Source organism: Eumetopias jubatus, unplaced genomic scaffold (assembly GCF_037043125.1).
Source record: "Eumetopias jubatus isolate StellerSeaLion01/CBP00866 unplaced genomic scaffold, mEumJub1_p1.0 scaffold_5, whole genome shotgun sequence".
Classification (NCBI taxonomy): domain Eukaryota; kingdom Metazoa; phylum Chordata; class Mammalia; order Carnivora; family Otariidae; genus Eumetopias; species Eumetopias jubatus.
The window spans coordinates 88,371,838-88,384,866 of record NW_028274811.1 but is presented as its reverse complement, the minus strand read 5'-3'; the positions used below and the strand labels follow the sequence as shown (position 1 = coordinate 88,384,866).

The 13,029-nt window shown below is 37.1% G+C and overlaps 1 protein-coding gene and 1 non-coding gene across 2 annotated transcripts in view; both read right to left on the bottom strand.

The window, feature by feature from the left end:
• The window catches only part of DCP2 (decapping mRNA 2), a 53,004-nt gene that overhangs the window by 9,044 nt on the left and 30,931 nt on the right, over nucleotides 1-13,029 (bottom strand). The window contains exons 5-10 of the mRNA XM_028102840.2: nucleotides 8,682-8,834; nucleotides 8,448-8,560; nucleotides 8,250-8,357; nucleotides 5,916-6,051; nucleotides 2,398-2,508; nucleotides 453-504 (exon numbers count right to left, since the gene is read on the bottom strand). Of these exons, the coding sequence (XP_027958641.1) occupies nucleotides 453-504; nucleotides 2,398-2,508; nucleotides 5,916-6,051; nucleotides 8,250-8,357; nucleotides 8,448-8,560; nucleotides 8,682-8,834 (673 nt within the window). The remainder of the gene's footprint in view (nucleotides 1-452; nucleotides 505-2,397; nucleotides 2,509-5,915; nucleotides 6,052-8,249; nucleotides 8,358-8,447; nucleotides 8,561-8,681; nucleotides 8,835-13,029) is intronic.
• LOC114208759 (U6 spliceosomal RNA) lies at nucleotides 5,081-5,187 on the bottom strand. The gene has a single exon (XR_003609125.1). It is a non-coding gene; the product is annotated as a U6 spliceosomal RNA (small nuclear RNA).

The following is a 13,029-nucleotide window of genomic DNA, read 5'->3' as shown; positions in this document are numbered from 1 at the left end:
AGCTATCCATAGTGCCTCCTTAAAAAGTTGCTCATTACCTCCTAAAAGTGGGAAATGTTGCCATTCTGAAATTAGTACTCTTATATATATATATATATATATATATATATATATATATATATATGAGAATGAGGTCTCCTCACCTTTACAATACTTGGTTCTACTCCCCTCTCACTAATAATTACTGACTTACAATGTTCACACATAGCACCAAGGTTTGACATTCACACACAAAAACAGCACACTGAAAGGGAAAATCATTTCATCTTGATCATTTAAGGTCATTTTAGCGAGTTTCATATTTAGAGAACATGACCACACATTTGAACTCTGCAGACATGTACAACTCTTCCTGCTTATCTTTCACAGTCCATCATACTCTCAACTAAAATCAAGGTTAGGCCAAAAGCAAATCAAATCCCACCAGAGATTTTAAAAAGAAAATGACTTGCCTGTTTCGAAATTATCCTGAAGTTTTCGTGGATGAAGTCTTTTTTCACATTTCTAAAAAAACAAACACACAACACACCAGCTGCAGTTATTCTACTTACTATAAATGAGAAGATATATGATCAAATTTCTCAGTAATATAATCACCATCCCCAGTCTTCCACTAGTATTTTTATTTTTTTAAGCCTAAAATTTTTTTTTTTTTAAAGATTTAATTTATTTATTTGAGAGAGAGAGAATGAGAGATAGAGAGCACGAGAGGGAAGAGGGTCAGAGGGAGAAGCAGACTCCCCGCCGAGCGGGGAGCCCGATGCGGGACTCGATCCCGGGACTCCAGGATCACGACCCGAGCCGAAGGCAGTCGCTTAACCAACTGAGCCACCCAGGCGCCCTAAGCCTAAAAATTTTTTTTTAGTTCTTGATTACACGTACAATATAGAAACACCAGAAAAAGAAAATTACTCATTAAATTTCTCAACCCAAAGATAATTAAGTATTAACATTTTGGCATATCTTTGTAGCTTTTTCTCTATGAAGATACTGTAAATTTTCATATAATTACTAAAAATTAAGTGGAATTATTCAGTACATAGGACTATTCTATAACCTACTTTTTTTAAAGATTTATTTATTTTAGAGAGAGAGAGAAAAAGAGTGAGCACATGCAAGTGGGGGAAAGTGGCAGAGGGAGAGAGAGAAACTCCAGCAGACTTCCCACTGAGCACGGAACACAAAATGGGGCTCGAGCACATGGGGCCCATTCCCACGATCCTGAGATCATGACCTGAGCTGAAATAAAGAGTTGGACAGTTGGACGCTTAACTGACTGAGCCACCCAGGTGCCCCAATCTACTTTTTAAGTGTAGTATACTGTGAACATTTTTGTTAATAAATATAAAACCACACCATCATTTTTAATGACTACATGGTAGTCCATTGCATAGATCTGTAATATCCCATTTAAAATTATATTCTTGGATGTTTAGACTGTTTCCATATTTTCATTATTCAAAAGAATAATGGGATGAACATTCTTTAAAATTTTCTTCTAGAGCAACAATTTAAGAACCTTTTCAGGCTTTCCATATAGTCAAGCTACTCTCTAGAAGGTTTTACCAATTAGTTATTTTTAAGTGTTGTCAAAACACTCAACAATAGACAAATGGCTCTCTTTTCATCTGTGCCAATCTGACAGGAAAAAAGTATAATAGTAAAAGGCAAGTAATCTAACAGTAAACTGATCTTTTACATGTGTTTGCCCGTGAAATCAATACACCCCAAGTTAAGTAAACAGTAAATAGAAATTCAGGTAAAAAATGTTTGCTAAAACGTTAAAACTACTATTATCACCCATTATTAAAAAAGAAAAGTAGGTGAAACTACAAGAAAACTCAACATACAAATACCAGGACTTACAGAAAAGATAAGCAATGGAGACCCATTAGTTATGAATTGCTACTTTCTGGAGCACAGACTAAAAGAGTGGAAGTAAATGCCTTAAAATGCTCACAGTTGTCTGTCTGCAGGCCTAGTCTAAGGGCTATGGCACTGGCTTTATTTTTAATTTTCTAAATTCTATCAACTTGAAGGAAAAAAAATACACCGTGACGTTCTTCCCAACTTTCGACTTTATTAAAATACAGACTCTATTTAGAAAAATAGCCAAGGACTTGCTCTTTCTAGAAAGCAGAGTTGACTACACACTGTTTTTGCAGTACTAAAAAATATTTAAATACCCACATAAAAAAGCAAAAATCAGATGTACAACTGAATCAATGTGACAAACCTGTAACAGAGTAGCCAGAGATTTTAAGTGAGCAAATAATGCACAATTTCACTCCATAAAATCTTATCAATATATCAATTCAATGTGCTTTGACAATGCCCTTGCTCCACTCCTAAAAATAGGGTGAACTGCCTTCTTAGAGTTAGAGCTTTAAGTCTTACCATCAAGGGATTCTGCTGCTTGGCTGGCTGGTTGTGGACCCCGTTTGTTCTTTTCTTTTGATTAGGTGAATCCTGATACTGTTTTCTGCCATTTCCCCTGATACTTTGATTCTGTTTTTCCAATGAGAAGAAGTAAAATGTAAACCTACAATATAATGTAACAGGACAAAAGCATATACCCCCAAGATTATGTTTAGCTGGTTGAGTAAGAGTTTAGCAAAGTACCCCCAAATTTTCCTAAAGTACTAGGGAACCACATCATGTGTTTTCTTACAGAACATAGTGCTTCACAAAACAAGATTCCTCTAAAGGTACGAAATAGCAAATATAACGGTCCCTAGGACTCTTGTCTTATCCCATTTCTGCGTACAGATTTTCTTTACAATGCATGAGTTAAAAAAAAAAAAGGGGAGGGGGAGAGAGGAACAAGTTTGAAAACCTTATGCGACTGTCAAAATAACCTCTCTGTGAGGGGAGTGCAAAGGTACATTGGCCACAGTTCTTAAAACAAGAAATATATAGCAGATGTGATCAACTCTTACCCTAAAATCTGCTTTAAATTATTAATAAACAAGTAAACATTTTTAAATTAATAATCTTTTATACGAAATAAAGACTGGTATTTTTTTTTAAGATTTATTTATTTATTTGATAGAGGAAGAGCAGAGAGAGCACAAGCAGGGGGAGAGGCAGAAGGAGAGGGAGAAGCAGACTGCCCACTGAGCTGGGAGCCCAACGTGGGGCTCGATCCCAGGACCCAGAGATCATGACCTGAGCCAAAGGCAGATATCTGAGCCACCCAGGTGCCTCAAAGAGTGGTATTTTAAAAACTTAGGCCATTATCTCTAGTTTGGTCTATCTTTAGTTAGACCTAAAGCCTAAACATGCATTAGTTGACATTTTGCAACTGTAATATTTAACAGTTAATTTTCTTACCCCCCCAAAAATCTAAGTTTAACTTAAAAAATAAAGTTTTTAAACATTAATTTGTCCCTAGAGGTCTTAATAGGACAACTAGTTAAGAAGACTAAAACAACGTGAATAAAATAATTATTTTATTGTTTTTAAAATATCAAAATATATTTGTTTATATTCTACCTACCTACAAAAAAAGTTAAGCAGTTCCTAAAACAGCTTGAAAACAATAGGCTTTTTTTTAAAGTTTTTATTTCAACATGGGGCTCAAACTCACGACCCAAGATCAAGAGCTGTGTGCTCTTCTGACTGCGACCCAGGCATCCCAACAATAAGCAAACTTAAATAAAGAATGGTAAGGAACAGAGAACAAACTGATGGTTGCCAAAAGGGGGATGGGCAAAATGGGTGAAGGGGAGTGGGAGATACAGGCTTCTAGTTATGGAATGAATAAGTCACAAGAATAAAAGGCACAATGTAGGGAATATAGTCAATCACACTGTAACAGTGTTATACATACGGCGGTTTTATGGTGACAGATGGGAGCTACACTTGTGGTAACATACAGAGATGATGAATCACTATGTTGTGCACCTGAAACCAATGTAACATTGTCAACTATACACCAATTTTAAAAAAATCATTTTTTAAATAGTAAGGAAGGGACGCCTGGGTGGCTCAGTCGGTAAACATCTGCCTTTGGCTCGGGTCATGATCTCAGGGTCCTGGGATCGAGCCCCGCAATCGGGCTCCCTGCTCCGAGGGGAAGCCTGCTTCTCCCTCTCCCACTCCCCCTGCTGTGCTCCCTCTCTCGCTGTCTCTCTGTCGAATAAATAAATAAAATCTTTAAAAAAAAATAGTAAGGAAATAGGTTTACAGAAACTCATGTTACACATACTTTTAACTCCATTTCATTCATTCTGCTCTTCCTGGTATATTTTAGTGTGGTAGAAGAAATATAAAGTTTACCACTATAACTACTTTTAAATGTACAATTCAGTGGCAGTAAGTATAGTCACAATGTTGTGCAACCACCACCAGTATCCATCTCCAGAACTTTTTTCATCATCCCAAACAGAACCTTTATATCCATTAAATAAATCTTCATTAACTTGTCCCTCAGCTTTGGTAACCCTAAATTAATTTATACCCATAAATTTGTCTACTGGGTACCAAATATAAGCAGAATGGTACAGTATTTGTCAATGGTGTGACTTATTTCACACAGCATGTGTCTAAGTTTCAATGACCATGTTGTAGTATGTGTGTGTTATAATTTCATTCCTTTTTACAACTAATATACCTCTGTATGTATATTCTGTTCATTTGTTAATCTGTTGACGGACATGTGGGCTGTTTCCACCTTTTGGCTCTTGTGAATAATGCCGCTATGAACACTGGTATACAAGTTACCTGGTTGAGTCCTTGCTTTCAATTTTGTGAGGTATATACCAAGGAAGTGGAATTGCTGGATCACATGGTAATTCTGTATTTAACTTTTTGAGGAACCACCAAACTATTTTCCATGGCAGCTGTACCATTTACATGCCCACCAAAAGTGCATGGGATTCTAATTTCTCCACATTCTTGTCAACACTTGCTATTTTCTTTTTTTTTCCTTATTACAGCTATCCTAATGGATGTGAAGCAGTATCTCAGTGTGGTTTTGATTTCCATTTCTCTAAAGACTAATGATGCTGAGATTCTTTTCATGTGTTTACTGCATATACTCTTTGGGGAAATGTCTATTCAAGTTGTTTGCTCATTTTTTAAATTGGGGTTTTTCACGAATGTGCTTGTCGGCCTCGCACAGGGGTCATGCTAATCTTCTCTGTATCATTCCAATTTTAGGATATGTGCTGCTGAAGTGAGCACTAATTGGGGTTTTTTGTTATTGAGTTAGAGGAGTTCTGGATGTTAATCTAACATCAGATATGTGATTTGCAAATATATTCTCTCATTCTATGGGTTATCTTTTCACTCTTTGAGAGTATCCTCTGATGCACAAGTTTATAATTTTGATGAACCCAGTATATTTTTTAAAAGAATGAAAACAAAGAAGAGTGGCAGCCAAATGCATGGCTAAAATGGTAAAGACAGATAATGCCAAGAATTAGTAAGGATGTGCAATAAGTGGAGCTCTCATATATTTGGCTGGGGATAACTTGAGAACAGGCATATACAGTGATTCAGAAATTCTGTTCATTACCTATACACAAAAGAATGCTCATCAAAATATACGTACAGAAATATCCATAGCAGCATTGTTTGCAAAGCCCAAAACTGGAAATGACCAAAATGTCCATTAAGAGTAGAATGGATAAAGTGTGGTATAATCATGCACTAGAATACAACACAATAATAAACCCTTCATTGATGGCATATATACCAAAGTCAGATGGTACTTTTTATTACTTACTACACTGTATTTATACCAAAACTGTAAAGGTTACGAAAGCTGCGCTTCAAACCACAAGCCAGGAACACAGAAGTCTGATCAACAATTCAGAGCTCTGTAACTGTTAATATGCAATTCTTCAATTCAGATACATTTCAAAGTCAAATCTAAAGTTATGAAAATCTTTAAATGTATTATCACTCACCTTTGCTTTTAAAAGGTCAGACATTTCAGAATGATTATTGTATGGCTTTTGCTGCAGTGGTTGCCTGTGCTTTACCCACTGGTCACCAGGAGAACCTTCAGGAAACAATTGCTGACTGTGGCGGAATTTGGTTCGACTACATCAAGATTTAAAAAATAAAAACCAGATCACAAAATTTTTACTTAAAATTCTTCTAACACCTTGACAGTTTACCTTACAGATCACAAACTACTTTCTTATTTACTGTCTACCTCCCTGCAGTGGAATTCAAGTTCCATAAGGGCAGGGATGCTTATCTGCTTTACCTACTGCTTTATTCCCAGCACCCAGAAAAGTGCCTGGTGTTCACTATTTCTTGAATGAATGAATGGTGTTATTTTTATTTTTAATCCCAAACTTTCCTAAATTATCCATATTACCTCCTCCCTATAAGTGATTATACCTTTAAAAACCTGAAGAAAATAATTCTAAATTTAGTTGAAACAAACAAATATAAGTGGATATTCGTTCTTATTAGGGGAGACAACTCATTCTCAACCAAGATGTCTGAAGTGTGGAATTTGATCCTACACAGGTCGGTTATAAATCCCTTCCATGCTAAAAGAGGATCTGAAAATTTAAGCTATATTCTAAAGCAAAAAATTAAAGGGCCCAAGACAATAGATGAGCAAATTAAACAAAGGTCTGTGAAAGAATCTGATTGTAAAAGGTTGTACTCACACAGTAGTTTGTAATAAAGAAATGCCATTTTATAGTACTGCTTACATGTATAATAACAGTCCAGAGTCACTGATCCAAAGAACTGTACTACAGTGATTGTTTCTGAATATTTCAGCATTCTTCTCCTTTCCCATTTAAAAATTATAATAAAATTGCAGCAGGCCTACTTCCTTGAGACAAAATTCAGGTATTTCCTCCAACACATCATCATAGACATTAGTCTATATGCTAAAAACATACCATCTTGCCTAAGAAACCTGAAATTTGGTTCAAGTTGCTTCATAATGTCCTTACTCCACTCTCCAAGACCACAAAGCCTTAGGACTAAAAGATATGGGAGTCACATCACACACTATGGTGGAGAGAGTTTCCCAAACACGAACAGTCATACCACTGTTTTCCAAACACTGTCACGATTTTGTAACTTTTTAGTAGTATGTTTCTTTTAAATCTTAGCTACACTCCTATTTTCCTATAGTGTTTCATTTATGTCTAGTAGTATATAATTCGGTGATTATAATCACAGGTTCTAAAAGGCAGAAATGACTCTCAAGGCATTTAGTCCAAGCTCCTGTCCTCATAAAACCCAACTAAGATGGAATATTCCCTATGTATTTAAAAAAATATTAACTCTAAATACATAGGGAATATTCCATCTTAGTTGGGTTTTATGAGGACAGGAATATTAACTCTAGGGCGCCTGGGTGGCTCAGATGGTTGAGCGTCTGCCTTCGGCTCAGGTCATGATCCCAGGGTCCTGGGATCGAGTCCCGCATCGGGCTCCCCGCTCGGCGGGGAGCCTGCTTCTCCCTCTGCTTCTCTCTCTCTCTGTCTCTCATGAATAAATAAATAAAATCTTTAAAAAAAAATATTAACTCTAGATGTGGTTTGTTCCTGTTTAATTTTTGAAGCCCTCAGACAGAATCAGAACATCTAAATTAAATAAAATGTATAATGCAACCAACTCTCTGAAACTAACATATATAAGTTCTAGCAAGCTTATTACAAATATATATGCTTATTTAACAAAATTATTTGCTCAGCCTACTCTATAATTGCAATTTGGATATAATTAAGTGCCAACCAAGAAAACGTTCTTTGTGGTTCCTGTCCATGTAACAGTCACTTTTTACAGTACAACAGTCTTTATTAGAGAAAGAACAGCAGCAAGCCCAAGTCTTCACAGTTCTTTCTGAACAAATTATACATCAGCATTCCTCATCCCCCCTATACAAAAACAGACCTCAATATATCCTCCATTCAACAATCTTCAGAGACTCAATTGTCTCTGAAGTAGGATATGAGAACAGAGAACAATAGCAACACACACAGTGGCAGATTTTTTTTCTTTTCCTCATGTTCTATCTACCCATCTAAAAAGTTGGTACCCTCTTGTGTATACTATTTTAAAATGTGCCTGAAGCTCCTTTCCAACTCCAATTAACCTTTTTCATCTCATCAAAAACCCTTTAAAAAATTTTTCTATTATCTCTAAGACCAGTAGCAAAATAATACACTACAAAAAGGAATCCAATACTTCTGTAAACTTCAGAAGGAAAATGCTACTGCATTAAAAACTATCAAAGTAGGAATCCTATGAATATATTTCTTTACCTCAATTTTTCCACAGTGGGTTTAGCTGGTGTGCTACCGACTGAGGAAAATCCATTGTCACTGTCTGAGGAATCTCCAAATCTCCGCGAAAGCCAGTCTCTTAGTGGTCTATGGAAACATTAAGAATTCACTCTTAAAACCTAGCTAACATAAAAAACGACCAGAATTAGTTTTGTACTTCAAGAAATAGGAACATACCTGATAAAGGGAATGGCCATAAAAAATTTGTTAGGTGCCAAACCAAGTTTGGATTTCGGGGTCATATCATTTCTATGACAGGGCAGTTTCTCAATGGAGAACCACTCAATGTTCTGAGACACAAAAAAATAATTCATTTAGTTAATTATCATCAAGGAGTTTCTAAAAGCAATTTCCTACTTCATTCAATTGGGATACTGTCCAGCAGCCTGAAAATACTTTTCAATTACATACCCGAATTTCTCTTCTGGTTTTTGGGTTAAATTTTGTGTCTTTTGGAATTCCTGGAATGATGTACAAACGAGCAAGCTGGTCATTGATTCGAAGTTCAATGTAATCATCTTTACAAATATAATCTTTGATGTCAAAACCAGTTTCCTCAAAGACCTGGAAATAACAAATTTAGATGATGATTTTCAATTGTTGCTGTTAGATCTCCAGTTTGTTAAAATTTATTTCAAAGCAAAAACTCAGAAATATCCAGGCAATTAAAGGCATGAAAACACAAGGCAAGAAATCAAAATATTCTAGGATCTAGTTCTAGCTCTGAACTGTTCAATTATGGATAAACCCTTTTATATATCTAAGCCCCAGTTCTTCACCTATTTAATGAAGGAAGATGTGTGATACTGTGATTTACAAAAAGAAATATATATTATTTGATCTTCATCTCCTTTCTGATACAAAGCTCCTAAAACCCTTGGAATTTCCTAAGCAATGAAAGCAACCAAAGTACCTTTTGTCCGTGTTACCAAGGTGACTTTTGGACCCCGCCTAAAGATGGGAGGCTGACTGCCAGGACAATAAACCAAGGGATCAGAGGATTAGAACTTTCAGTCCACCCTCAACCCCTACCCCACCTCCCACCTCCATGAAGGGGAGAAAGGCTGGAGACTGAGCTCAATGGTCAACAGCCAATGATTAAATCAACCCTGCCTGCATAAGGAAGCCTCCATAAAAACCCAAGGAAGTGGGGGGACACGACTTCCGGGTTGGTGAACGTGGAGATTTGGAAAGAGTGGTACACTAGGAGAGAACACAGAAGTTTTGCACCCTTTCCCCATATCCTGCCCTCCGCAGCTCTTCCATCTGGGGGTTCTTGAGTTATATATCCTTTTAAATACACTGGTGATCAAGTAAGTAAAATGTTTCTCTCAGTTCTGAAACCCACTCTGGCAAGTTAAACCCAGGGAGGGGGTCTTTGGAACCTCCAATAGGTTAGAAGCACAGACGACAACCTGGACTTGCAAGTGCTATCTGAAGTAAAGGGCAGTCTTGTAGGACTGAGCCCTTAACCTGTAGAATCTGATGCCATTTCCAGGTAGACAGAGTCAGAACTGAGCTGAACTGTAGGACACCCAGCCAGTATCTGACAATTGCTTGTTGGTGTTAGGAATGCCACCCCCCGCAACACAAACACATTATAATTAAGTCTGGAACTCTTAAAATGTTAGAATACAGCAGCAGTTCCCAGTCTGTGGAAAGTACATACTGGGACCACGTATGGATTTTATTTGTAGCATCTACAAATCTACACATACGCCAAGCTACAGAATAAAAATTGCCTTACACATATAAAACTATTTTGGGGGCTCCTAGGTGCCTCAGTCGGTTAAACATCTGCCTTCGGCCCAGATCATGATCCCAGGGTCCTGGCAAAGAGTCCCGCATTGGGCTCCCTGCTCAGTGGGGAGTCTACTTCTCCTTCTCCCGCTGCCCCTCCCCACCCTGCTCGTACCCTCTCTCTCTCGCTAATAAAATCTTTAAAAAAAACCTATTTTTGAAAAATGAAAACTGAATTGTGATTAATCCTAACATTTAAATGGACAGATTCCAAAAGTACAGCTACAACCCCATGTGGGGGGTATGGGGGTGGGGAGGTGAATGCAAAAAAAACTGAAACCAGTGAAATAGACTCGTGGTTCTAAAACTGCCTTCCCTCAGCAGTGCCTCAAGGGCTGGAAGAGGAGGAACTAGGGGAACATATATCTCAGGAACTGATGTTACATCTAACCTTCACCTCTTCCCTCAACCAGAGAAACCATATTTATTCTGATTAACACACTGGGCTTCTGTATAAAGTAAAAAAGCACTGGTCTCTTCTGGCCTTAAAGTTCTCCTTCAAATAACATTTGTATTAACTCTGACAAAGGCCTTCCCAACTTCACTCCCACCAACCAAAAGGCTTTGAATTCTCAGTGGCTAGAACCCACTGTGGATCTTTTACACATCCCCAGTTCCTCCCCTTTCCTCTGGTTTCAGCATCTCTTAACCAACCAGTGGGACAGAAGATGTTAAAACACACGGACAGGCCGGAATCTCTTACAAGATACAGGTGTGAAGGAGCTATTTCTACTCATTGTCTCTTCCCCGTCAGTTCATGTACCTCTTTCTACATTCCTCGAAAAAGGCACTGCTATCCTTCTCCCAGACATGTGTAATCTAGGACTCCCAATTTAAGCTCCTCCATGACACCCACCTCATTTCTGTCACCATTTCTGTAAACCCCTAAGTATGCTAAACCTCCTATTCTTCATTAAAAAATAAAAAAAATTAAAAACTAGATGAAGGGCGCCTGGGTGGCTCAGTCGGTTAAGCGTCTGCCTTGGGCTCAGGTCACGATCCCAGGGTCCTGGGATCGAGCCCCGCATCAGGCTCCCTGCTCTGCGGGAAGCCTGCTTCTCCCTCCCCCACTCCCCCTGCTTGTGTTCCGTCTCTCGCTGTCTCTCTGTCAAATAAATAAAATCTTAAAAAATAAATAAAAACTAGGTGAATATACTCACTTAAAAAATGTTCTGTGGTATATAGAAAATGAGAAACATTATTTGTATTTCCTACTTCTGGAAATGTCAGACTGGGTACCTAAGTACATATGTGGTGTTGAAAAAAAGGAAGCTCTCTTGTCCTGTGTTTCTTTATATCTACATCAGGCATTGTAGGTATACACAGAAACAGTCTATTAAAGGTGGTCAGTACATTCAAACACAGCAAAACTATGTATCTTTTCAGAATAACATTCTGAAGCTCAGTGACAGAGGTTTTATACCTCCCCAAATCTTAACATTTATATACACAAGACAATGTAATTAAAACCATCATGTGGATTTATTCTGCAACGCATACATGCTATCTGATGTTTCCATTAAAGCAAAATCCAGATGCTTTAGTTTTCCTTTTACTTAAAACAAAGGTCTACTACTCTACTGCTTGAGACAGAGCTTAAAAACATTTTTGATTATAAATCAACCTTGACGGATATTAGATTTATAACAAACTGGGGCACCAAGAAAAAAAAAGACTGGGATACCTAAACAGGAAACTGCTTCTCTTCATCAAAGGGAAGACATAAACCACAAGATATTCACAATACAATCCAGAATATATTGGAAAGTCCTATGAATCAATTAGATAAGTAACCCAACTTTTTAAAAGTGGGTAACATATAAATGGGTACTTAATCAAAAAAACATTCAAATGGCCAGTAAGAACATGACAATGTGCTTAAAATCCTTAAACTTCAAGAAAAAGCAAATGAAAAATATAATGATAAAGCATTACATTCCCATCAGAATGGCTAAATTTTTAATTGATATAATTAACAGATAACATTCTTATATTAGTTTCAGTACAACACAATGATTTGATATTTGTATATACTGTAAAACAACCATAAGATTTTCTGTACTTTTACTGAGATATAATTGACAGATATCACTGTATAAGCTTAAAGTATACAGCATAATGCTCTGACTTACATATATTGTGAAATTACCACCTTAAGTTTAGTTAGCAACCCTCACCTCATATAGATACAGTAAAAAGAAAAGGCAAAGGGATTTTTTTCCTTGTGATGAGAACTCCTAAGATCTACTCTCTTAACAACTTTCACATATATCATATAGCAACGGTTACCTATAGTCATCATGCTGTATATTACATCCCTATTACAAATCTATAATGGGACGTTTGCACCTTTTGACCATGTTCCTCCAATTCTCCCTACCCCCCATCCCCACTTCTGGGAACGACAAATGTGATCTCTTTTTCTGAGATTGGTTTTTTGTTTTTTCTTTTTAGATTCCACATATAACTGAGATCATACACCATTTATCTTTCTCTGACTTATTTCACTTAGCATAATGCCCTCAAGGTCCATACATGTTGCACAAATGGCAAGATTTCCCTGATAATGGCTGAATAATACCCATTTTGTGTGCAGGTGTATGTATGTATATATACACCCCACAACTTCTTTATCAACTGTCAATGGACACTTAGGTTGTTTCCATTTCTTAGCTACTGTAAATAATGTTATGACCATGGCTACAGTATCTTTTCAAATTAGAGTATTAGTCTCTTTTAAATATATTCCCAGAAGTGAAATTCCTGGATCATATGGTAGTTCTATTTTTTGAGAAACCTCCATACTGTTTTCCATAGTGGCTACACCAGTTTACAATCTCACCACCAGTACAAAACAGTTCCCTTTTCTCCACATCCTTACAACATTTGTCATTTATCTTTTTGATAATCAGGCCATTCTAACAGGTGTGAGGTGATATCTCATCACGCTTTTTTTCTC